Source organism: Podarcis melisellensis, assembly GCF_964234715.1.
Source record: "Podarcis melisellensis genome assembly, chromosome: 5".
In the NCBI taxonomy this organism is placed as follows: domain Eukaryota; kingdom Metazoa; phylum Chordata; class Lepidosauria; order Squamata; family Lacertidae; genus Podarcis; species Podarcis melisellensis.
In genome coordinates, this window is record NC_138537.1 from 92759769 (window position 1) to 92786749 (window position 26981).

General features: G+C 46.1%; 1 protein-coding gene across 2 annotated transcripts; it reads left to right on the forward strand.

Annotated features, from left to right (window-relative positions):
* The first annotated feature begins 39 nt into the window (after nt 1-39).
* Nucleotides 40-26843, forward strand: NUFIP1 (nuclear FMR1 interacting protein 1). 2 transcript variants are annotated; one of them, XM_081911786.1, is made up of 10 exons: nt 40-220; nt 4152-4243; nt 6727-6831; nt 13102-13164; nt 14188-14264; nt 17289-17381; nt 18896-19137; nt 20983-21117; nt 21595-21830; nt 25686-26843. In XM_081911786.1, exons 1-10 carry the CDS (start codon nt 58-60, stop codon nt 26016-26018), a joined length of 1539 nt encoding a protein of 512 aa, XP_081767912.1. In that variant the 5' UTR covers nt 40-57; the 3' UTR covers nt 26019-26843. The 2 variants fall into 2 exon arrangements, with proteins under 2 accessions (XP_081767912.1, XP_081767913.1); XM_081911787.1 differs by having other exon boundaries at nt 41-220; nt 4174-4243.
* The last annotated feature ends 138 nt before the right edge of the window (nt 26844-26981 follow it).

Here is a 26981-nt window from a genome sequence, read left to right on the forward strand (position 1 = left end):
GCTATTGGCCGCGGTGGCGAGGTGACGTAATTTCCGGTGCGCCGCGCAGCTTCCTCCATGCTGCGCGCCGTTGGAGTTGCTGAGGCGATGGATGCGTCCGTGTGGCGGGTGCCGCCGCCGCCGCCGCCGCCTTTTCCTGACTGGGCCTCGCAAGGCCACTGGCATCATCCCCCTCCTCCTCCTCCGGGGCCGTGGCCTCCTCCTTGGTCCCAGCCGCCAGGTGCGTCGCCCTTCGGCCGTCCTCGCACGTGCGGAACTCGCCGCCTCGGGACGGCCTTGCTCCGCTCGGGGCCTTCTTGCGCCTGGCTTCGGGGCTAGTCGCGGCGCCCGAGGCCTCGGGGCCCAAGGCCCGACGGGCCCCGCGCTCAGGGCTTCCCCGCCCGCCTCGTGGATCAGCCAGGATTGCGGAGAGACGGAGCCCGAGTACAGTGGTACCTCGGGTTACATACGCTTCAGGTTACAGACTCCGCTAACCCAGAAATAGTGCCTCGGGTTAAGAACTTTGCTTCAGGATAACAACAGAAATTGTGCTCCGGCAGCGGGGCAGCAGCAGGAGGCCCCATTAGCTCAAGTGGTGCATCAGGTTAAGAACAGTTTCAGGTTAAGAACAGACCTCCAGAACGAATTAAGTACTTAAACCGAGGTACCACTGTATTTTGTTGTCGTTTAGTCGTGTCCAACTCTTCGTGACTCCGTGGACCAGAGCGCGCCAGGCACTCCTGTCTTCTACTGCCTCCCCCAGTTTGGTCAGACTCACGTTTGTAGCTTCAAGAAAACTGTCCAGCCATCTCGTCCTCTGTCGTCCCCTTCTCCTTGTACCCTCCATCTTTCCCAACATCAGGGTCTTTTCCAGGGAGTCTTCTCTTCTCAGGAGGTGGCCAAAGTCTTGGAGCCTCAGCTTCAGGATCTGTCCTTCCAGTGAGCACTCAGGGCTGATTTCCTTCAGAATGGAGAGGTTTGATCTTCTTACAGTCCATGGGACTCTCAAGAGTCTCCTCCAGCACCAGAATTCAAAAGCATCAATTCTTCGGCGATCAGCCTTCTTTATGGTCCAGCTCTCACTTCCATAAATCACTACTGGGAAAACCAGAGCTTTAACTATACGAACCTTTGTTGGCAAGGAGATGTCTCTGCTCTTTAAGATTCTGAGCCCGAGTATAGAGTCGCAATAGTCATCAGATTCATTTAGTCCTTGACAAATAGGAGAAGGGTGGGTTGGTGTGTGTCCCTCCCCCAGGGCCGGAATTAGGTTTGATGAGGCCCTAAGCTACTGGAGGTAACAGGGCCCTTTATATGTACAGCTGTGCTTTATCAACAACAAATTGTCACTGGGTTTTTTGTTGAATTTATGGACCTAATGGTTATCTAAAGCCATTTGTACATGTTGCCATGGCACCAGTCCATGCTGCATGTAGGCACCCTATATATTGTTGTTGTTGTTTAGTCGTTTAGTCGTGTCCAACTCTTCGTGACCCCATGGACCAGAGCACGCCAGGCACTCCTGTCTTCCACTGCCTCCCGCAGTTTGGTCAAACTCATGCTGGTAGCTTCGAGAACACTGTCCAACCATCTCGTCCTCTGTCGTCCCCTTCTCCTTGTGCCCTCCATCTTTCCCAACATCAGGGTCTTTTCCAGGGAGTCTTCTCATGAGGTGGCCAAAGTATTGGAATCTCAGCTTCAGGATCTGTCCTTCCAGTGAGCACTCAGGGCTGATTTCCTTCAGAATGGAGAGGTTTGATCTTCTTGCAGTCCATGGGACTCTCAAGAGTCTCCTCCAGCACCATAATTCAAAAGCATCAATTCTTCAGCGATCAGCCTTCTTGATGGTCCAGCTCTCACTTCCATACATCACTACTGGGAAAACCATGGCTTTAACTATACGGACCTTTGTTGGCAAGGAGATGTCTCTGCTCTTTAAGATGCTGAGCCTGAGTAGAGAGCCGCAATATTCATCGGATTCATTTCGTCCTTGACAAATAGGAGATGGGTGGGTTGGTGTGTGTCCCTCCCGCAGGTCCGGATTTAGGTTTGATGAAGCCCTAATCTACTGAAGGTATTGGGGGTCCTTTATATGTACAGCTGTGCTTTATCAACAGCAAATTGCTGCTGGGTTTTTTGTCGAATTTATGGACCTAATAGGTATCTAAAGCCATTTGCACATGTTGCCATGCAACCAGTCCATGCATAATGTGTTGTTGTTGTTTAGTCGTGTCCGACTGTTCGTCACCCCATGGACCAGAGCACACCAGGCATGCAGAATGTAGGCACCCTATATATAGAAATGAGCAAACCAGTGATATTTTAGGGAGCAGGCGGGGGCCATTACTTACATCATAGGAGCCGACACAACACAAAATACTGTTGCTGTATGTAGGTTTTATTTTACTTGTTTTTTTATCTTATATTTTGGAAATGTACATCTGGTTTTTTCCCCTTTAAATTTTTTGGGGACTCCCAAGAGAGTGGGGCCCTAAGCTATAGCTTGTTTAGCTTATATGTAAATCCGTCACTGCCCTACCCCCACTTCTTCCTTTATCACCCCACCCCCTTATTTCAGATGTGAAGAAAAAGAATAGAAGGGGTGTGTTTCAGCAAAGAGAGATAAAGAGAGAGAGGAAGAGAAAGGCTGGCAGGCATAGCTAGTGTGAGAAGGGAATTGAGGAAGAGTTGGGGGTGTTGCTTTGCTGGTGTTGTTTTTTGACAGCTATATTTTCAAGTTTTCTTGTTTCCATTTGTGTATTCCATTCTTGTTTATGTAATGAGCATTGGAATGCTGCTTTGGAAAGGTCTGGGACCTCCTCTCTCCCTCCCTCCTCCCCATTATTTAGGAGGAACTGCTCCTAGAATTATATTTCTATTGCCCCTCCCTCCCTCTTCTCACAGCCCCTCTTCCAAATAATCTACTTTTCCATCTCCATTCCAATGCAGAATAAAACCATTTCATTGAAACATTTAAATTAGCATCCACGTATAAAAAGCACAGTAAAGCCAAGTTCATTGGACAGGAGTTAGGAGTTAAAACAGCAATTTAAACAATTTGAAATCCGCAGGGCTGCTTTTCATTTTCTAATTGTACACTTGACAACTATTTTGCGGGGGTTTAGTTCCTGGTCCCCACATGGCGGAGCGCATATAAGTGCATCCCACTCTGTTATGCACTTTTCATTATATTTTTGGTTACCTGTGAGCACATGCATGATCACATGTCTTTTGAATGCTTCTTAATCAGTCATTGCCTGTTTAAATTCTTCATACTTCCACATTGTTATACCACATTGTTTCTGCCAGGGATGACCCCATGTTTCCCTTGAGGTGCCAGATGCTGGTGTGGGAAGTAATTATGGGGCCTGGTTTCAGATCCATGTGATCAGACTTTCATATATTAGCACTGGAGCATAAAGCGCAAACATGCCAAATTAGCTTGCTAGTTTTATCACTTGGTCATAGCAGAAAAATAAAGGTAAAGGGACCGCTGGCCATTAGGTCCAGTTGTGGCCGACTCTGGGGTTGTGGCGCTCATCTCGCTTTATAGGTCAAGGGAGCTGGCATACAGCTTCCGGGTCATGTGGCCAGCATGACTAAGCCGCTTCTGCCGAACCAGAGCAGTGCACGGAAACGCCGTTTACCTTCCCGCCGGAGCAGTACCTATTTATCTACTTGCACTTTGACGTGCTTTCGAACTGCTAGGCGGGCAGGAGCAGGGACCGAACAACGGGAACTCACCCCGTCACAAGGATTCGAACCGCCGGCCTTCCGTTCGGCAAGTCCTAGCTATGTGGTTTAAGCCACAGCGCCACCCGCGTCCCTTGAGTAGAAGAATAACATTCAGCAAATGGCCTGGGATAGAAGAGTTCCCTAGGAAGAGGGGTTGTTCAGTCTGAGAACTGTAGCTTTGTGAGGGGCATGGGGAGTCTCCTAACAACTCCCAGCCCCTTTAACAAACTATCATCTCCAAGATTCTTTGGGGGAAGCCATGATTGTTTTTAAAGTGGTATGATCCTGCTCTAAATGGGTAATGCAAATGGGACCCTAGTCTGGCAGTTTTAACTATTTAGTTGTGTTTATATGTGATTTTACTTCATACACAAATTGCAGTGTCCTATTGGTTGATGCAAATAAATATCAGTAACTATTTTGATTTTTAATTAAAGGGAGAAATTTCCATTTTGATAGAGAATGGCAAATGGAACAAGCTGGAATGCCACGTGCTGGATCCTGTCAAGGCAGGAATGGCAAACAGAAGGTATTTAATTGTAAAGGAGGGTTAATAAATTCTGTTGTCAGCCTTTGTACATATTTATTATTTAATATAGTTATTATTTATTAAGCTTATATAGCACTCTTCATCCGAAGATCACAGGGCAGCTTAGAGCATAAAAATACAAAATGAAAACACAAATTACTTAATATAATGACAAAAGCAAACAAGAAAAAACAATAAACCCTGCTCCCACAAACACATTTAAAAGGCTGTAGATTGCTTAATCAGCCAGAGGCCTGATGATAGAGGATATGTAATGATGGCACAAGGTGAGCCTCCCTGGGAGGAGCATTCCATAAATGGGGCGCTACCGCAGAAAAGGCCTATTCTTGTGTTGCCACCCTCTGGACCTCTTGTGGAGGAGCCACACGAAGAAGGGTTTCGGATGATGATTGTGTGGTGCAGGTCACTTCATATGAGGAGAGGAGGTCTTGGAGTTATGGCTGTCCTGAGCCATATGAGACTTTGTAGGTAAAAACCAACGCTTTGAACGAGGCCCAGACACTTAATAGGCATCCTGTGTAGTTGGGCCAGGATTGGTTTTTGTTGGAATTCTGCCTGGGTCAGAGGAATGTGCCACAGCGTAGGCACCGGCAGACATTCCTTGGCGACCTCCCCGCTGCTCCACTGCTGATAAGAAGCCGAGGTCTCGGCGATTCTTCTCAGATGTGTGAGAGGAACACACCGTTCTTCCTCTCTCCCCTTTGGTGTCCCCCAGGGAGGAGAAAGAAGCAGACAGAAATCTATTTACATCTTTTATTCCTGTCTCTTATATCAGTACAGAGAAACATGTCTGCACTCCACAGCAGTAAGAATAGGCTCCACCCATGTACTTCCAGTACAGGTCGTATGACACACACACTGAGCTAACATCCGGTGCTCAGTACAGAATGGACTGCCCCTTTGTTCCCATGGCAACAGTCACAAACATCCTGTCTGGCTTTCCAGCCACAAGCAGCTGACTGACTGAGCTGCTAGAGCCTTTGCTTGCTGCAGCATTGGTGCTTTATGATAACAGTTTTAACATGTTTGGGCCACCTAGCCCTAGTGAGCAACCTGACCGCTGAATTCTACACCACCTGAAGTTTCCAGACCGTCTTCAGAGGCAGCCCCTCGTTTAACCTGTCATTGTATTCTAACCTAGAGGTTACCAGAGCATAGAAAACAGAAGTTAGATGTATTCAGACATGACAATAAACCATGGCTTATTAGAGGAACTAGTTGCATCAAACCTTGGGCTCTTCCATCCCTTCTCTTCCTTTGGCATAACAATAAGGAGACTGCAATAAAAAAATGGAAGTGAAAACTAAACTATAAAACAAATTATAGAAGTATAAAACAGCACAAAGTTACAACCATAAACAAGTGTGAAAACAATTAAAAACGTCCATATATTAAAAGCAATCCTAATTCTGTTTTAAAAAATCACATTGATAAATACAGTGGTATCTCGGGTTACATACACTTCAGGTTACATACACTTCAGGTTATAGACTCCGCTAACCCAGAAATAGTGCTTCAGGTTAAGAACTTTGCTTCAGGATGAGAATAGAAATCGTACTCTGGCGGCGTGGCAGCAGCAGGAGGCCCCATTAGCTAAAGTGGTGCTTCAGGTTAAGAACAGTTTCTGGTTAAGTATGGACCTCCGGAACGAATTAAGTACTTAACCCAAGGTACCACTGTAGATAAAATAGTTCCATTATAAATGCAGAACGGAAAATTCAAATGGAAAATGTAAGCTGAGCTTTTTAAAAATTTAAATAATATCAAACAGCTCCACAGTAAACATCCACTGCATGTTTGCGTATGTCCTGCTGCATACCCTAGTGGTATATGTGGCAAACTTGCTTGCCACATAAAACTCAAGTCAGTACTATTCAGTCCACAGCTAATCTGAAATTTGAATCTGGGACATTTAATGCTCCATTCCTTCAGTCACATCACCGTCATTCTTTTAGCTATAAAAGTTAAAATACTGTGAAACACAGCACTTCATCCCAATTGTAAGCATTGTTCTGCAGTGGTTCCAGTCCTACTTGGACGATCATTTTCAGAGGGTAATGTTTGGGGCATGTTGTTCAGCCCCATGGGCCTTTCAATGTGGGGTTCCTTGTGGTTCAGTCTTATCCCCCACACTGTTTAACATCTACATGAAAACATTGAGTGGGGGTCATCCAGAGTTCTGGAGTATGTTGTCAGCAAAATGTTGAAGACACACAGCTCTAGTTCCTCCAATGATAAGCCATGATTTATTGTCATGTCCGAATGCAGTGTCTGTGAGATTAAATGCAGTTTTTAGGTAGGCTCTGCAAATTGATTGACTAGCAATTGGATCTGGCAGATTTAGCACCTGTGTCTGATACAATATTTTGCATAAGTGGAACGGCTCCTGACAATTACTGTGTTGGTCAGGATAAATATAATTGTAAGTGATTATATTTAATGTTTCCCTGCTCTGTTTGCAGAATAGGAAGCGAAAAGAACCAGTTTATACTCATTATTGTGATACATGTGATCGTGGCTTTAAAAACAAGGAGAAATATGAAGAACATGTCTCTCAGCACAGGCAGGTATGTTTTAATAGTTGGGTAGATTTTTCTCTCTTTTGGTTGGTGTCAGGGAACTGACATCTAAAGCGCCGGAGGCGCAAAGGCTCACTGAGGGTGAGAGAGCAGTAGCAGCGGAAGAGGGAACCAGTAGAGGGCGAGCAAGAACTCCAAGGGAAAGTGAGTCGGAGGGATGGCTCAGAGACGCTTCAAGCGAAACCAGTGGGGAGGTCTCAGGACCTCCTATAGGGACACCCACACCTCGACGGAAACTGTCACGCCGAGAGGCCAGACGACGTGTTTCCGTTAAGGAGCTTTTATGTTGGAAACGTTTCCGAAAGCAGCCACTTTCGGATTCTACTAGTGATTGACGCAGCCATGCTGGAGGGGCTCCGTCACAGGCAGAGGTTTGAAAGCCTGATCAAACTCTGAGGGACTTGCATTTTACGCACAAGCAGCTCATCGTCCCATCACAGCAATCCGAAAGTCTCCGAAAGCCAGCTTGTGCAGGGAGAAGCATCATGAGCAATCCAGCCGGAACCGGGGAAGCAGGAGCAGCTGGAGGAGGTCCAAGCCTGGAAGAAAGGTACAGGGCGTTGGAGATCCAGTTGGCGCTGCAAACGGCGAGGCTTGAGGAGAGGAGGGCTCAGGATGCAGAAAAGGGAAAGGAGAAAACCACCCCGCTCGCCAGAAAGGTGCCAGGATTGGTGCAGAAATTCGGGGGGGATCCCAGGAACTATCATGCCTTTAGAACAGAGATGCAATACGCTCTAAACTTGCAGTTTGATGACTTCCCCGATGAGGAATCGCGAGTGGCGTATGTGATTGGCCATCTCGAATCCGGGGCGAAAGATTGGGTTAGACCCCTGATGGCAGCGAATAATGAGATCTTAAAGGACACGAGGAAGTTTTTTCGTGCCATGGACCTGATGTTTTCCAGCGATATTGAGCAGGGGGTGGTGCGAAGGCAGTTAATGGCTTGCCAGCAAGGAAGCAGATCTGTCCGTGAGTACTGGACTGAATTTACCATGTTGATTCACAAATTGGGGTGGGACCTATCGGCGGAGCCCATCCAAATGCTTTTCGAAGAGGGGCTTTCTTCAACCGTCAAAGATGAGCTTTCCCGGGGCCCCAGGGCGGAGTCTATGGACCAGTTAACCAAATCTGCGCTGGCCATAGGAGCGCGCCAGGAGGCGAGGGCTATGGAAAAGCGGGAAGGGAAAGGAGACCGTTGGAGGGAGTTCCGCATTCCAGACATTCCAGAGCCATCTTTCCCGCCGGCAGAGCCGATGGAAGTTGAACAGCGCGGGCGCGCGCAGTTTCAAATCCCAGTGAAGGGCGGAAAAAGGAGGGAAAGAGCGCCAAGAGATGTTATCTCTGCCAACAGCCAGGGCACTTTGCCAGAGTTTGCCCACAAAGAAAGGAATGGCAAGGGATGGCAGGAGCTGTTGGGGGAAAGGAAGAGGAAGGCAAGGAGCAAGTAAAAGCCAACGCCTGGCTGCCACCGTTGGGGCACAGCAGCCAGGCCAAAGAGCAATGAAAGTGCCCATGCCAGAACCCCCCAGACCCGCTTTAGTGATAGAGGTGTTACTAGAACTGCCAAACGGACACCCACTAAAGGTCAAGGCGCTTTTGGATTCAGGCAGCTCCTGTAATTTCATGAGTAAGGAGTTTGCAGCTGAGCACCAGATACAGACTATCCCTTTAAGTAACCCCTTGCAGGTGACTACGATTGACGGCAGAGAGCTGTTGGGGGGAGAAGTTAGCCAACAGACTGTCCCGATGATAATGAGAGTGGCAAGGCACACCGAACAGATAGCGTTTAATGTGGCCATCCTGGGAGGAGCGCCCATCATTTTGGGGATGAGCTGGCTGGCGCTACACGATCCGCTAGTGGGCTGGCATCAGAGGGTGGTCTCCTTTGGGTCAGCGCATTGCCTAGAACACTGCAAGGAGGGGAAGGTTTCGGGAGGAGACAGAGTCACCCTAGCGGGGATGGAAGTGATGGACAAAGGGAAGGTGCCCCCGCAATACGCAGATCTGAGCAACGTATTCAGCGAAAGGGAAGCAGACAAACTGCCACCGCATAGACCCTTTGACTGTCAAATCAACCTACTCCCAGGGGCCCAACTCCCAGTAGGCAAGCTGTACGCCATGTCAGACAGGGAGATGCAGGAGCTGAGGGAGTTCATTGACAAAAACTTGAAGCGAGGTTTCATCAGAGAGTCCCGAGCGGTGGGGGGCAGCCCAGTGTTTTTTGTGGACAAAAAGAACACAGACAAACCGAGACTGGTGTGTGACTTCAGGGCCCTCAATGCAGTGTCGGAGCCCCTGGCTTTCCCTATGCCCCGAATTGATGACATTTTGACCAGAGTAAGGAAGGGAAAGATTTTTACAAAACTGGACCTGCGGGGGGCGTACAATCTGATACGCATAAGGAAGGGAGATGAATGGAAGACCACCATGTTTACCCCGTTGGGAGCCTTTGAATACCTCGTTATGCCCTTCGGTCTACAAGGGGGCTCCGCGTGTTTTCAAGCTTTTATAAACCACGTTCTGGGACCTTTGCTCTACAAGAATTGTGTGGCCTTTTTAGACGACGTGTTTGTGTATTCGGAAAATGAGGAACAGCATGTGAGGGACGTTCGAGAAGTGTTGGGCAGGCTGCAAGCCAACCAGCTGTGGGTGAAACTGGAGAAGTGCCAGTTTCATACCAAGGAGGTGGAGTTCCTGGGGTACCGCTTGTCAGACAAGGGATTGGCCATGGATCCAGGCAAGGTCCAAGCGGTACTGGAATGGAAGACACCGAAGACCAAGAAGGACGTGCAAAGATTCTTGGGATTTGGGAACTTTTATCGGAAGTTCATCAAGAACTTTGCCCACTTGACGGCGCCCATCACCGACTGTCTCAGCAGCAAGAAGAAATTTGTTTGGACGGCAGAGGCGGATCGAGCCTTTGAAGAACTGAAAAGGGCTTTCGCCTCGGAAGAACAACTTCTGCATGTGGATTTACGAAAACCCATGAGAGTGGAAACAGATGCATCCGACCGGGCGGTAGGGGCGGTCCTTCTTCAACCGGGGAGGAGTGCGTCGGAGTGGAGACCGTGTGCCTTCTTCTCGCGGAAGCTGAATAAGTCCGAGAGGAATTACACGGTGTATGACAGGGAACTACTTGCCATTCACGAAGCATTCCGGAGGTGGAGACATTTATTAATTGGGGCACAACACAAGGTGCAAGTGTGCACCGACCACAAAAATTTAGAGTATTGGAGAACAGCTCGAGTGCTCAACCAACGACAAGTGAGATGGGCACAGGAATTCTCCAAATTTAACTTTGAGATTTGTTATGTGCCAGGCCCAGAAAACGTCAGGGCGGACGCGCTCTCACGCAAACCAGAATATTGGGAAGGGGAGGGGGTGATCGAAGAGAGACATGTCATCCCGGAGGACCGCTGGGTGTGTGGGGCGGCGATGGTGGGGCAACGAGAACTGGTGGAGGAAACGGAAAATGATGAATATGCCCAGGATAAGCTCAGAGGTCTCAGGGGGGAGGGCGAGAGCCCCGGAGGTTTTGAGGAAAGAAATGGGGCATTGTATTACAAAGGGGCACTGTATATACCCGAAGGTGAATTGAGGGGGAGAGTACTCAAGCAGTTGCATGATAGCCCCACGGCGGGACATTTTGGGCAACACAAGACCATGTGGTTGGTTACCAGGGAATTTTGGTGGCCTAAGGTGAGGGAAGATGTAAGGGAGTATGTAAGAGGGTGTGACCAATGTCAGCGAGCCAAAGGGGAAAGAAGGGCGCCGGCAGGGTTATTAGAACCTTTACCCACACCAGAACGGCCTTGGGAAGCGATATCAATAGATTTTATGACGGATCTGCCAAGGTCCAAGGGGAAAACAGCCATCATGGTAGTAGTAGACCTGTTAACTAAGATGTGCCACTTTGTAGCATGCTCACATGCAGTCACAGCGGAAGAAACGGCGAAGTTGTTTGTGGAACATATCTTTAGGTTGCACGGGGCTCCCTCGAGGGTGATCTCAGATCGAGGCAAACAATTTACTTCCAGGTTCTGGAGGAAGCTCATGAGCTTGTTACACGTGGAAGTCAATTTTTCAACTGCCCGGCACCCTGAAACCAACGGGCAGGCGGAAAGGGCAAATGGCATTCTTCAACAATATCTTAGGTGTTATGTCAATGACAGAGAGAACGATTGGGTCGAAAAGTTGGCGTTGGCAGAATTTGCCTACAATAATGCGGAGAATGTGTCCACAGGGATGAGTCCCTTTTTGGCTAATTACGGGTGTCACCCCAGGGCATTTCCAGGGGAAGGAGGGGAGAGATGGAGCGTCCCAGCGGCTGAACATTTTGTAGAAGAGATGGAAGCCATCCATCAGCAGCTCCAGCTCAACTTAGAAAGGGCTAAGGCACAATATAAGAAGCAGGCAGACAAGAACAGAAGGGAAGGTGAAACCATAAGGGTGGGGGATCAAGTGTGGTTGTCAACCCAAGGGTTGCCGTTCAAAGGGGGTTGTAAGAAACTGAGGCCCAGAAGATTGGGACCCTTTGAGGTGATTCAGCAGGTCAACCCGGTAGCTTTCAAACTCCGATTACCCAATCACATGAAATTGCACCCAGTGTTCCACAGGTCGTTACTGTCACCATACAGGGGAGGAGGTGAAGGGGAGCACGTCAGGGGACCAGCCTTGGAAGAGAGGGAACGCCGCAACCATGTAGCGGAAATCCTCGATTCCAGGTGGAAGGGAAATCAGGTGGAGTATTTAGTGGTGTGGGAAGGGGAACCGGAGTCAGAAAACACCTGGGTAAGTGCGCAGGAAGTCAATGACGAGGTTTTAACAGAAACGTTCCATCAAAGGTTCCCGAGGAAACCTCAGCCGATAGCAAGGTTTAGGAGGGAGTATTTCGGCACCACCGATGAGGAAGAGGAAATGGAAGGGTTCGCGGAGTCGGAGTTGGAAGAGGGAGTGGACTCTGATGACGAAGAGTACCTAGAGAGTAGGAACAGCAACAAGTGGAAGGAAGTGTTCGCGACGTCGGAAGATGAGGGAGGTTCTTTCAAGGGTTTTACCTCCTCACCGCCAGTAGGAGAGGAGACGGGAGGGGGTGAAGGGGGCCCTGGAGGGGAGGTGGATGTCAGGGAACTGACATCTAAAGCGCCGGAGGCGCAAAGGCTCACTGAGGGTGAGAGAGCAGTAGCAGCGGAAGAGGGAACCAGTAGAGGGCGAGCAAGAACTCCAAGGGAAAGTGAGTCGGAGGGATGGCTCAGAGACGCTTCAAGCGAAACCAGTGGGGAGGTCTCAGGACCTCCTATAGGGACACCCACACCTCGACGGAAACTGTCACGCCGAGAGGCCAGACGACGTGTTTCCGTTAAGGAGCTTTTATGTTGGAAACGTTTCCGAAAGCAGCCACTTTCGGATTCTACTAGTGATTGACGCAGCCATGCTGGAGGGGCTCCGTCACAGGCAGAGGTTTGAAAGCCTGATCAAACTCTGAGGGACTTGCATTTTACGCACAAGCAGCTCATCGTCCCATCACAGTTGGCAATTAATTAATAGCATGATTTCTTGAGTTCATTAGTTACCTAGCTTAGCACTTCTTCAGTTTTGCTGTCATGGGATCATGGAATGCTGACATGGATTGTCTCATGCAGCTAGGATTGTCTCTCATCCAACTGCATGGAATGTCAAAATTTCCTAGGTGTAAATCATTCAAGTTGTATAGGGCTGGAAATACCCCTGTCTGTAACCGTGGAAAGTGAAGACAATGCTAAACTAGTCAGTGACCTGGCTCAATATAAAGCTGCTGTCTGTGTTCCTGAAAGAGTTTAAAGGTGGAAGGAACTTTCAGGTTTCTCTGAAATATACTAAAATTGTTCTAATACTCAGTTGCTAGTTATATGGTTGCAAGGTATCATTTGAAAATCTAGAGGGAACACTAGGGTTCAGGTTATCCTAAAATAGTCAGAACTCAGAATAAATGTCTTCCTCTGTGTTGCATAGCCTTAATCAGGTCTAGGGTAAAGCAGCCGTGTCCCTCGCAGGGGCAATAAAGGCCCTTGGTGAGATAAGAAGCAATAGGCCAGTGGCATCACCAGCTAAGGAAGCAGATAAGGTAAAGGCAGAGGAAGAAAAATAAAAGTGAGAAGAGAACAAAAAGCAGGAAGTTCAGCCGCAACTGCAGCTTGTCATTATTGTTGATCCCTTTGCTAATTAGGCATGCAAACACAACCCAGTTCTAAAAGCGGTCGCTACTTTTCTTTCTTTCAGTGTACAGAAGATGGCTGCACTTTTAGTGCACATGAGAAATTGGTTCAGATTCACTGGAAAAATGTAGGTATTTCCCTAGTTCATCTTGAAATCTGATTTTAAATGAATTGTAGAATTGTTGAACTGCAAGGAAAAGGAAACGACCGTATTTTTCGCTCTATAGGACACACTTTTTCCCCTCCAAAAATTAAGGGGAAATGTGTGTGCATCCTATGGAGCGAATGCAGCCTCCTTGGCTTCAGCGATAGCAACGTGAAGCCTCCGAAGCGCAGAGGGAGAGCTTCCTCCACACTCCGGAGGCTTCGCGTTGTTGTCGCTGAAGCTGCCTGAAGCCCCCGGAGTGCAGGGAACTCCCACTGCGCTCCGGGGGCTTCAGGCAGCAATCCGCAAGCCTTTGGAGCGCAGCAGGAGTTCCTGCCGCTCTCTGAAGGCTTGCGGATAGCCTCCTGAAGCCTGGAGAGCGAGAGGGGTTGGTGCGCACCGATCCCTTTTGCTCTCCAGGCTTCGCTTCGCTGGAGAGGCGCTGCACAGTTTTCTCTCTCTGCGCAGCACCCCTTCAGTGAAGCAGGAGGAGAAATGGAAGCGGCTCAATTTCTCCTACCACTTCGCTGAAGGGGTGCTGCGCAGAGAGGGAGAGCTGCGCAGCGCCGCTTTAGTGAAGGGGGAGGAGAAATGGAAAGGGCTCCGTTTCTCCTGCTGCTTTGCTGAAGGGGCACTGAGCAGAGAGGGGGAGAATTCCCCCTCCTCTGGTCCGGTGCGTCCTATAGAGCGAAAAATGCGGTATTCTTTTCCATTTTGAACTGTAAAATCAATGCTGCTTTGTGAAATTAGACAGTTGTGGTGAGGAGCAGGCCATTTATGCCAATTGGAATGATCCTCCCATCTACAATTTTTACTCTTGGATCAGCTGGTTGGTCTTGTTTGTTCTTAGTAATGCTGTTTTTCAGGGGTTGTGCTGTTGAATTTGGGTTTATTTTCGTCACTGTTTGTCCCCTTTTTCTGTTTAGTCTTTCACTAAAAACATAGTTTTTAACAGACTATAAACACCCGTAATTCACAATGTTTTTCCCCCTTCCCCCTCCGCAGATGCATTCTCCCGGTGCCAAGCAAATCAAGTTAGATACTCCGGATGAAATTGCTAAATGGAGGGAGGATAGAAGAAAGTGAGTAGATGTTTAATTTCCATGGCTCCAGATGAGACTGAAAATGATTCCCCTCCCAAAACTTATTTACAACTTTCTCGTTTTCCTCCCCTTCCCCTTCTTTGTCGTGGCTGCTGCTGAGCACTGCTCCGTTCTTCCATCTTAGTTTAGAACATACTATTGACTCCATCCATTTGATAGTGAGCTATAAAGCTCTGCAAGGCATAACAGCTGTGTTCCTTCCTCTCTTGGGTTGGTTGTGCAGGCATCTTTCGAGGTTAGGAATGGGAGGCCTGTGCCCACTCCTGTATTGCTGTCTACCTTTCCCAAATTTCTTGACTTCCTCAAGGGGCTCTCTTATAACCCGTGTGAATCCCTCCACACACATTTGCTATGTTTACAGTAGGACTGGCTCAAGCTCTCTCTATATTTTACTTCGTAGCACAGATCCCAAAGTGATGTAGAATAATAAATTAAAAATTGTAGGAGCAAGGCTGGGAGTAAGCTGTTTGTTACCTCTATTTATTTGATCAGAGGATAATTTCCCAAAGGAAATAAAATATTTAAATATTAACTAATTAATTGAGGGAGGAACTGCATATGGGGGAAAAACAGCTCCCACCTGAAAGGGAATGGTTATTCAATGCCTGGTTGTCGCAGAGAGAGACAAATAAAGTGACTTGAAGGTGAGGCAGTAGGCAAATGTGATCAGTATTAAAAGTAGTGCTTTTTTTAGTGTTCTTGGGAATCTGAATGTATCAAGGGCATCGATGGAGATCCTACCTGGTGAACCCACAGTGAGAGCTAATCCATTTCTGCCACGCAAAAACTTGCTAGTAACGTGGCTTGCGTGCTCGTTTTTTGTGAAAACTCTTCGGGTATTAAAACAAGGCCATCTTTATTGCCAAGTTCCCCACAATTCACACATCATGAATAGTTTTCAGGTTAGGAGTTTTGAGAACTGTATAGGCTCTTAACTAAGAGGCAACCAGTCAGTGTAGCTCAGATAACCAGAAAAATGTAGGCAGCACCGACTGAATTGGCTGTTATAACTTCAGGTAGCAAAGGCAGCTAGAAATGTGTGAATGGGTCACTAAGATCCCTTATTAGCATAATTCCTGAATCTAGTCTTGGGGAGCAACCTCTTCCATTTACTCATTATTGCAGTCAGATTTCTATGGAGATACACTGGAGTGAAAAATAGTTTGGGGAAAACTCTTGGGTTCAGAAACCCAACAAGCAAGATGATAAGCTACGTAGAAGCAACCTATCCACACTACAGTGGTGCCTCGCAAGACGAAATTAATCCGTTCCATGAGGCTCTTTGTGTAGCGTTTTTTTCGTCTTGCGAAGCAAGCCCATTGACAGCTTAGCGGATTAGCGCTATTAGCGGTTTAGCGGCTTTTAGCGATCAGCTGCTAAGCGGCTTATCAGCGGATCAGCTGATAAGCGGCTTAGCGGCTTAGGAAAAGGGGGGGAGGAAAAAAACCCCGCAGGAACTCGCAAGACATTTTCGTCTTGCGAAGCAAGCCCATAGGGAAATTCGTTTTGCGAAGCACGTCCAAAACGGAAAACCCTTTCGCCTAGCGGGTTTTCCGTCTTGCGAGGCATTCGTCTTGCGGGGCACCACTGTATATCAGTTTAGGGTCAGAAAATTAGTGCTGAAATCAGCACACAGGTGGCACATACCCTGTTGAAAAGGTACTACATAATGATGAAATGCCGCAAAAATGCTAAAGGGAGTGTAGGGCAAGGGAAACTTTTTTTCTGATTTGTGGTGTCCTGGTGTGCATTAATTCTGGCTGGATTTGCATGGAATTATTTCAGAAGCAAGGGATTGTACCAGAATATTGCTGTCCATTTTGGATCCTAAACAAATTCCTCCAGAAGAAAATTAGCTTCAAGGATGCTAGCAATAGTCTGTGGCTAAGCACAGGAAAGCAAGGGTGGGCTACTCCATACAGAACTGTAAAATATAGTGTAAGGTAAAGGACCCCTGACCATTAGGTCCAGTTATGACCGACTCTGGGGTTGCGGCGCTCATCTCACTTTACTGGCCAAGGGAGCCGGCGTTTGTCCGCAGACAGCTTCCGGGTCATGTGGCCAGCATGACTAAGCCGCTTCTGGCGAACCAGAGCAGCACACAGAAACACCGTTTACCTTGCCGCCAGAGTGGTACCTATTTATCTACTTTCACTTTGGCGTGCTTTTGAACTGCTAGGTTGGCAGGAGCAGGGACCGAGCAACGGGAGCTCACCCCATTGCGGGAATTCGAACCGCCGACCTTCTGATCGGCAAGTCCTAGGCTCTGTGGTTTAACCCACAGCGCCACCAAGTGTGGGAGAGCAGGTGCTGTGATTCTCCAGCAGTTTGACTTTCCCTTTTTAGCCAGCGGGGTATAAATAATAAAATTATCTTTATTATTATTACTTTGAGGCGCACTCCTTTGTCTTTCGAGATAGATACTGACAACCAAATTAAGGTGTGCAAGTGAATGGACCAGCAGTTATACTGAGAAATATTTGCTGTATTGCGTGTGATGCATGTGGTTTTCTACAACGGGTTGAGAACAAGGAATGTCATTGTATTTATTGTAAAAAGAATTGCAGTAAAATTATATGCAAAATAACAACCGCAGAACAACTTATGATGCAGGTGCTACAAAACCACGCTTTGGCCACAGGCAGGGAGACAACCCAGGCCTTACAACAGTTGAAAACAGCAGCTAGCCAGTACCAGCTTTCTCCAGGCAGGAGAAAGGGGTGCCTGTGGCAGTAATAGCATATCTGTTGTCCTGGAGTCTTATGGATATCAGGGGCTGGAGGAGTCGCATTCCCATTCTTCCGCTCCCTAGTTGATGGCCTAGGCTAGGAACACACCAGCCTTTAGCCATGGAAGACAAGTGATTTGCCTGCCAGCCCACAGTGTTGAAAGCACTGGATCTTCCCAGCTCCCAATTCTTGCTAGGAATGTTGCGATTAAGGCTTGCGAAACACTTCAGTGCCATAGATCTATTAATAAGACTTCATATGTACGTTGCTCTAGAAATTTTCCTACTTTGGCAAATATTGAAAAGAAGAAAGCAATGGAGGTGGAAAAGGAGCAAAGAGGAGGAATACTGAAAACACTTCAGTTTGGGTAAGAGTGTGTGTATCTATCTATCTATCTATCTATCTATCTATATATATATCTATATGTTGTTGGTACCATCAAAGATGGACTCTTTCTCTTTCCTTATCATTTATTAAAGATTAATTCATTTTCTCTAATATGTTCAGATGAGATTTCCAGAAAGTCTGCACCCAGGAATTAGTCCAGTCCCAGCCTGGTACATATCTAATTATATTGAGCACTTTCAATCCATTCTCTGGTCTAAATGTGTGCAGTGACCAAGCTTGCCTAAGCGTGGGATTAGCCATCGCCACCGGCATTTGTGCAATTGCTAAGTTTTTACCAGCAGACCTATAAAATTAGGCTTCTACTGGTTTTATTACAAGGCATAGCAGCTTATCTTTCCTTCCCTCCTCGTTCCTCGGCAGTTGTTAGTAGCAGCTCCCACATGCATGTCACTCCAACCCTCTCCCATGGTTCTTCTGCAAATAGAAACCTTCACATTCCAGTCACTTGCTCAGCCCTACTGACACACATTTCAATTTTCATTCTACAACCTCTCTGACAGTATGGTAGCCATCTTCAAATACCTGAAGGGCTGTCCCATGGAAGGTGGAGCAAGCTTGTTCTCTGCTGCTCTAGAGCATAGGTAGGCAAACTAAGGCCCGGGGGCCGGATTCGGCCCAATCGCCTCCTAAATCTGGCCGGTCCAGGAACCAGCGTGTTTTTACATGAGTAGAATGTGCCCTTTTATTTAAAATGCATCTCTGGGTTATTTGTGGGGCCTGCCTGGTGTTTTGACATGAGTAGAATGTGTCCTTTTATTTAAAATGCATCTCTGGGTTATTTGTGGGGCCTGCCTGGTGTTTTGACATGAGTAGAATGTGCATTTTTATTAAAAATGCATCTCTGGGTTATTTGTGGGGCATAGGAATTCGTTCATTTTTTCTTTTTCAAAATATAGTCCACCCCCTCACAAGATCTGAGGGGCAGTGGACTGGCCCACAGCTGAAAAAGGTTGCTGACTCCTGCTCTAGAGAGTGGGAACTGAACCAATAGATCCAAATTGCAAGAAAGAGGTCCACGGATGAAGGGTGGTGCATAAATAAATGAGAAAAAGAGATTTCGCTTAAATTTTAGGAAGAATCGTCTGACAGTAAGAGCTGTTTGACAGTGGAATGGATTTCCTCAGAAGCTGTTGGGCTTTCCTTCCTTGAAGGTTTTTTACACAGGATGGATGGTCGTCTGTGAGGGATTCTTTAGTTGTGATTCCTGCTGTATGCGCTTTGAGATCCTTTCCAACTCTACAGTTCTATAACAGCAAGGCACTTGGTCCAGATTGTAAACAAGACTGGGAGAAAGCTATCCTGATTCTCTCGATACCCAACACAGTGTTTCCCAAACTTTTGATACCTAGGTAATGCTGAGGTATAAATGAATGAATCGGCCGTATATAAGAATATATGCGGGGAGCAGCATCTGTGTCATGGCTGAGACAGGAAATGACCTGGAACAAACATTGATGCATTTTTCTCTTCCAGCAAGATGAAAGGAATGTGGAAACCTCCTCAAGCTGTGGCTTCAAGGCAACGAGGAAAAGTAAGAAGGCAGACAAATTGCTGCTGGAACAAATCTAATCATCCCTTGAAGGCTCCCGCTGCAGCTGTGACTGGTCCAAATATCCATGGAACTGAGAAGGAAATTGGAAAAGAGCTTTCTGGAGAAGCAGATGCCTCTGTGAGAGATGTAGATCCCCTGAGCATTCTGGCCACAAACGATCCTGGTGAGGCCTTCCCCTGAGTTTTGTTTCTTCACATTATTAAATGTTCAACAGAAAGCAGTAAGAGAACTGCTCTTAGACAAATGTGGGTGAGTGGGTTGTGGAGGTAGAAGTGACTCCACGCTCCCCCAAAACCTGCCAAGTGAATACCGTATTTTTTGCTCTGTAAGACTCACTTTTTCCCTCCTAAAAAGTAAGGGGAAATGTGTGTGCGTCTTATGGAGCGAATGCAGGCTGCACAGCTATCCCAGAAGCCAGAACAGCAAGAGGGGTTGCTGCTTTCACTGCGCAGCGATCCCTCTTGCTGTTCCGGCTTCTGAGATTGAGATTTTTTTTCCTCGTTTTCCTCCTCCAAAAATTAGGTGCGTCTTGTGGTCTGGTGCGTCTTACAGAGCGAAAAATACGGTAACTTGTTTTTGTTGAGGGACTTCACTAAGCAGAAGTCAAGCCCAGTTTCCCTCAGCCAGCATAAGGCCCCTGCTGCCCCCCTCAGGGTTGGAATTGGTCAAATTGGTTGGAATTGGTCAAATTAGTGAGTTGGCCCTGGTGCTACTGATGATCATGGAGAGATAAATAAGGTTTATTTACATACCCCCTTTTTTGCAATAACTGCACTCAGTGGGTTTACCCAATCCACTGGTTCCCCAAAACTGCTCCGAGCAGGATTCTGCAGCGGTTGCCACCACTTGTGAAGTTTTTAGGGTTGCTATTAGCCTCCTTCAACTTGCCAGTTCCCTGGCCACTAGCCAGGAGGATCCTAAAGAGGTTTTTAGTAAGTTCTGTTTTATCCGTTTATCTAAAGCACACAGGAAGAAGAGGGGGCCATATAGGCCCCATAAAGGAGGCTAGACTGGTTCATCTCTGACTGGATGCAGAAAAGCCCTAACTTTGTCAGAGACCACTAGAGGGTGGCTTCATGGGCCAGATTGGGGCCTCAGATTTGCATCTGGTTGCTCGTTGCCAATCACTTTTGTTGTTGGCTTTTCTGTCTCCAGTACTGAGCTTAAAGCTGAAGTATTTGGGGCCAAAGCCCATTCTGCTAAGTCTTCCTTCAGGTAAATAGTCCAAGTTCTCTAGGGGATGCCACTTCCAGAGAGCTTCTCATCTGTTTACACAGATACCACCCACGGGGGTAAAAGGAATCTCTCTTAGTGTTGTGTAATTGTTCAAATCTCCTGCCAACCTAGCAGTTCGAAAGCACGTCAAAGTACAAGTAGATAAAGAGGTACTGCTCCGGCGGGAAGGTAAACCGCATTTCCGTGCGCTGCTCTGGTTCGCCAGAAGCGGCTTAGTCATGCTGGCCACATGACCCGGAAGCTGTACGCCGGCTCCCTTGGCCAATAAAGCGAGATGAGCGCCGCAACCCCAGAGTCAGCCACGACTGGACCTAATGGTCAGAGGTCTCTTTACCTTTAATTGTTCAAATATTTTTGTCTCACAATTGAAGAGGAGTATTTTACCATTTAGTTACTCTTTATCAGAGTGTGATTTATTGTTGGAAAAAACGAGGTATATATGAGGTGCTGACAGCACACAGGTTTGCTCATCCCCAGCACTACTGAAAACTTCTGCAGCCAAAACTATGCAGAGCATTACAGTCGGTCATCTGCTTGCATTGAATAAATGTCTTTAATTTGCATGTTCAATTTAGAATTGGCTGTATCAAGTTTTTAGAACCCTTTATTGTTGCAGTGTAGATGGGTACACATCTGTGAATAGGGCAGAATGTTTCTGTGGTGGATGTGAGGGAGTAGCTATACGGGGCACAGAGGGTCAGTTTGGTGAAGCCTGGAGCTGGTTGTAGGCCCTGCTGACCGATAATGATGTGATTTTTCTGCTTCCTTCCAGATTCAGACAAAGAGGGGTGCACTGAAAAAAATGCAGCTTTGGCGATGACTGTTGTTCCAAAGCAGGTGACCTCGGCTCTGAGCTCACTAGTGGCCAACTATGGCAGCATGTCGGAAAGTGAGAGTGAACAAGAAGGTAAGCTGTTTAATTTAAGCTAAGCTGAACTATGTATATACAGTTAGCAGTAAAGGTGCAGTTATGGAATATGTGGCTCGTTAGTGATGCCCTGCTACTTATAGGACTGGTAGGTGACTAAATGAACAGAGGCTATTGCATTCATGCTCTAAATCAGGGTTTCCCAAACTTGGGTCTCCAGCTGATTTTGGACCACAACTCCCATCATCCCTAGCTAGCAGGACCAGTGGTCGAGGATTATGGGGGTTGTATTCCAAAAGCAGCTGGAGACCCAAGTTTGGGAAACCCTTTTCTAAGTCATAATTGTGTTTTGGTTTAAGTGATACAGACATACTATTTGTGCACAGTGCTCTTAACATTCCGTATCATTTCTTAAGTAATTTCAGTTTGAATCTGTCTTGTGCAGTAATCAGTTGCCTGACCCAATCAGTGCTTTCAGCACTACTTATTTTACCGCTTGTTCTTTTTTAAAAATAGAACCAATCAAGACCGCAGCAAAAGTGTTTCATGAAAACAAGACATCTCTCAGAAGTGTCCCTCCATCTTCAAGCATCTCCCAGAGCTTTAAAGACACAGGCCATAAAGAAGCTGCTAATTATGTAGACGCAGCACCGGGGAGGCCGGATTCACATGCAGTACATTCCAGGAGTCTGAACAGACAGAGGAAATCATTTTCTGAATTACCACGCCGTCATCCAACCCTGCTGGAAATGGTAAACTGCCCTTCCAGTATTTTCTGCTTAGTAAATAGAATATTGTGTGTTCATGATTGTAGGCTGGTGCTGCAAGAGGTTAGGTAGCTTTGTCAGGTACTGCAGGCTTAAAAGGTAAAGGGACCCCTGACCATTAGGTCCAGTCATGACCGGTTCTGGGGATGCGGCGCTCATCTCTCCTTATTGGCCAAGGTCATGTGGCCAGCATGACTAAGCCGCTAATGGCAAGCCAGAGCAACGCACGGAAACGCCGTTTACCTTCCCACTGGAGTGGTACCTATTTATCTACTTGCACTTTGACGTGCTTTCGAACTGCTAGGTTGGCAGGAGCTGGGACCGAGTAATGGGAGCTCACCCCGTCGCGGAGAATCGAACCGCCGACCTTCTGATCAGCAAGCCCTAGGCTCTGTGGTTTAACCCACAGCGCCACCCGCGTCCCGACTGCAGGCTTAGTCAAGGCAAAATAAAGTGCTGCTTGATCTCCTGCTATGTTTGTTCCAAAACATTGAAGAAGAATTGCATGGAGATCTTCTCTTCTGCTGGCAAAGCCAAACCAGCTTTCCAATACCTTCTATCCAGCATATCCTAAATCCATCTAAACTTAATATGTGAGAAAAAAGCGGCTTGCCATTAAATGAGAAGTGCAGTTAGGTTATCTAAGAGATGGAATAAGACAATTGAATTAATACTGGAGGAAGAAGCAGACAGGTCACTGGGTTAGTCTATTGCATCAAAAACAAAGAGTCCTGTAACCCTTTAAAGACAAATAAATAAAAAACATCAGTTTGTTATAATGTTTCCGGAAATACTGCTTTAAGCATAGATTCATCATTTGTAGGGTCCTTGGATGTGAGGACATGGGTACATAGTGTATTTATTCCCATTGTGTTCTCTGTCAGTCGCAACCATGTGTCCATGGTGAGTTCCGTACTAATTCTGGCCACACAGTTTATCCCCTTCAGTTAAGCGTTAGCTGACTAAAACCATCTCCACTTGTTACAGGAGAGTGAGAAAACAAAGGTATGAGTTGTTAACTGTCAGATTCAATAGTAGTTGATGAATGTTCTTTCATTGTGAAATTATTATTTTTTAATTTAAGATTTTATTGACTTATACAAAAAAAAGTACAATTAGGGGATGTATATCAAAGAATATTTCTTTTGCCACATTATAGCACTCAATTACTATTAACAGTTGAATGAGATCAATAGAGTATTATTATTTTTCTAAATCGGTTATGAGGTCTACATTTCATTCATTGGTACAGGCAAAGAACTTTGCAAATCATTTGCAGTAACATCAGGGATAAATTCCTGGTGTAGGAATGTTCTGGGTTATGTGTTATTTTCTCAGTGCTCCAGATTCCAGGTATTATTGTACCTAAAAGGAAATTGTAAATCACAATTGCAGCATCATTTGAATAGCAGTCTCAATAATCCTTGCCATCTCCTAATATACCTCAGTCCAAAAATTTTGAACAAATGGACACTCCCGCCATAAATGGATGTATGTCACCCTGGCACCAAATCTGTGCCAGCAATCAAATGCCAACCCTGAAGTCATGTGAGATAATTGTACTGGTGTGCAGTGTTGCCTGTGTAATATCTTCACATAGGTAAACACCAGTTTGTATGGTTTAGATAGATAGAAGACGTAAGTTTTTCCGTTAATTTCATTCGTATCAATGCCTATATCACGCTCCCATAAAGTTTTAAGGCCTGCAAGAACTCAATTATATCATTGTCGTATTATCTGAATACTGGTTTCTGTATTTCAGAAAGGTTCAGCAGTTGGCTTCAATAATAAAAAGCTATATACTAGTTAAGCAGGGTAAACCAAAAAAGAAAACACTGAAGCTGAAAGCATCTCTCTCCTTTTCTGTACACTCTGTGTCCAATGCTTGAGCACCGCACCTCTTTTTCTGTGAGGAGGGTTGCCTTCTCGGTGTTTTTCTTTGGTTTCTTCTCAGTGTTTTTATTGGTTTGTACAGGGTGGGGTGTATTCTGAGCATTGGCAGTTTTTATTCTATGTATTTATTGCGTCTATATTTCACCTTTTCCTCCAAGATGCTCAAAGGGTGCACATGGTTATCCAATTCCCTGTTTTATTCTCACAACAACCTCACAACAGCGAGGTAGATGAGGCTAAGAGATGATGACTGACCCAGGGTCACCCAGTGAGCTCCATGGCTGGGTGAGGATTAGAACTCTGGTCTCCCAGGTCATAATCCAGCACTCGAACGACTACATCGGGGTAGGCAACCTAAGACCCGGGGGCCGGATGCGGCCCAAAGGCCTTCTCAGTCCAGCCCGCAGACGTTCCGGGAATCAGCATGTTTTTACATGAGTAGAATATGTCCTTTTATTTAAAATGCATCTCTGGGTTATTTGTGGGGCATAGGAATGTGTTCATTTATATATAGAGATAGAGATAGAGATAGAGATAGAGATAGAGATAGAGAGATAGATAGATAGATAGATAGATAGATAGATAGATAGATAGATAGATAGATGATAGATAGATAGATAGATAGATAGATGATAGATAGATAGATAGATAGATAGATAGATAGATAGATAGTCCGGCCCACCACATGTTCTGAGGGACGGTGGACCGGCCCACAGCTGAAAAAGGTTGCTGACCCCTGGACTACACCGTACCTCATATTACATGGTGCCCATCACATTTCCTTAGCTTTCATGTGTACCTCTGAGTGGGATGCAGGTGGTGCTGTGGTCTAAACCACTGAGCTTCTTGGGCTTGCCGGTCAGAAGGTCAGAGGTTCAAATCCCCACAATTGGGTGAGCTCCCATTGCTCTGTCCTAGCAGTGCGAAAGCACACCAGTTCAAGTAGATAAATAGATAACGCTGTGGTGGGAAGGTAAACAGTGTTTCCGTGCGCTCTGGTTTCAGTCACGGTGTTCCGTTGTGCCAGAAGCAGTTTAGTCCTGCTGGCCACATGACCCGGAAAGCTGTCTGTAGACAAACACCAGCTCCCTTGGCCTGAAAGCGAGATGAGCGCCACAACCCCATAGTCGCCTTTGACTGGACTTAACCATCCAGGAGTCCTTTACCTTTACCTCTGAGCCCAAAAAGTTTGGGGGCCCCTCACATATCCTAAAATAGAAAGATGCCTTCTATGGCTGAGATGGTTCAGTTGGTAGAGCATAAGACTCTTAAGCTCAAGGTCATGGGTACAAGTGCATTGGGAAAAGATTTCTGCATTGCAGGGGGTTTGACTAGATGACCCTTGTGGTCCCTTCCAGCTCCACAATTATATTATGTCCATTTTTATAAGTTTACTTGTGTTGCTTTGGGCTAAGGAAAACCAGCTATAGGGCCTGTTTCAGTGTCTGGCCTGCAGTGGGTGCAGAAGTGAGAATATTTGCCACGTTAGTCATTCCCCACTTTCCGTTTGGGCCTTTCAGTGGCTGCAAAGCAAATAAATATTTTAAATAAATACGTGTCCCTCTTCATGGGGGTGACTTCCTTAGGAGGATGCTATCTTACTGGGATGGTTATTGAGCTCCAAAGTCATTCCATGGTTCTCCTTTCACGGGCATTAATTTTATAATATTTTTGCAAGCAGGCACATTATTTCTCTAGTTCATCACAATTTCATAGTTGAGTCTCAAGCCCCACAATAAATTGGGGGGGGGGCATCCGATCAGAGTGATTAATCCGTAGTTCCAATTTCAGGTATATATTTCTGCCTGGTTTTTAGCAGAGACAAGAAACCAAATATATATTGGAAACCCGTTTGCTGATTACTCCATAATTGTATCGCTGTGTAAGCAGTTCTGTTTGCATAGAATGTTTGCAGGAATATGCCTCATTCTCTCTCTCTCCTTCTAGCTATTAGCAAAGGACATACGGCATGAAAGGAATGTGATTCTGCAGTGCATTCGCTATATTCTCCAAAATGATATCTTTGGACTCTACTCACAGACTGATTCGAGAGCATGCATGGAGACTGGACAGACTTCTCAAGATACGAAAGGCAGGCAAACTGAATCTAACAGCTCTCATACGTTTGACAATAAATTAGCAGAGCAGAATGAATTACTTGTAGGTCAAAGTAAGGAGGCATCTGTATCCTGCACAGCACAAACTTGCGCTGTTGATGAGGAGATTTGGGAAACCACAGAAATACACTGTAAAGAAAACGAACTTGATAGTTCTGCATAACCAGACCTATTTTGGGATTCTTTCTGAAAGTCAGCAAATTATATAGGAGCTCAAAATATTTTGACAGAACTAAATCAGCCCTTCTAATGTAAACCTGCATCGACATCCATCCTGTTACTATTTTGATCTTGTAGATTTTTTCCCCTTGAGGGTTTTATTTTTATGCCTGAGGAGTTTAAATGGACATTAACCACGTTAAATCAATATTCATGTGATTTCTATTATAGACATGACAGCAGCATTCATTGTTGTTGCCCTATGGTCTCAGGCACTTTTCTCCCTCCCCAAAGTATAACAGCCGTGGAGACAGATTGTGGGAAGGGAAGGCAGGAAGAGGGTTTGGCTTTCCTCCCCTCTGTGCTCTTTCGATGTTAATATTAGACATGCCCCCATCTCATCCTCCCATTTTATACATGAACGTGATACTCATGAAATGTGGCTGCCACTATTGTGCCCAATGTGACCACTAGAGTACCTTAATTTCTGAAGTATCAGAAAGATGGAACATTAAAAATTAGCCTTGCAAATATTTATCCAATCTTAACACACGTTTTGTTGTCTTGAGCAGCAGGCTGAAGGACACGTTATCTCCCTACCTGCCTCTGACCAGTTTGGATTGTTTTATTTTTATTACGGTTGTCCCCAGCAATGTGGTACAATTTGAAAAAGCTTTATATTTTTAATTATTAGTGGAGCAATATGCACCAAGTTGCTTGGATTAAAAGTATGTTTTTTACAAAAATATGTACTGTATTCCTTCCCACACTCCCACTTTTGTCCTACAAATGTAATACATTCTTAATAAACTGTTGGTGCAGAAATTGATCACTTGGTATTGGAAAGGCAGACACTTTATATTGGATTTTAAATAATACATTGAAATTGTGTGCAATTGCAGTGACTCACTGTCTATTTGTCCTAGTTTGATTTGGAAATTTGGTTTTCAGTCTGGTTAAGGCAGTC

What these genes read in the sequence shown, in the direction of transcription:
- NUFIP1 (XM_081911786.1), top strand. Translation starts at nt 58, where the DNA reads ATGCTGCGCGCCGTTGGAGTTGCTGAGGCGATGGATGCGTCCGTGTGG. An exon ending in TTCAGATTCACTGGAAAAAT is followed by an intron (nt 13,165 to 14,187) that starts GTAGGTATTTCC and finishes CCCCCTCCGCAG; the next exon opens with ATGCATTCTCCCGGTGCCAA. An exon ending in ATCCAACCCTGCTGGAAATG is followed by an intron (nt 21,831 to 25,685) that starts GTAAACTGCCCT and finishes CTCTCCTTCTAG; the next exon opens with CTATTAGCAAAGGACATACG.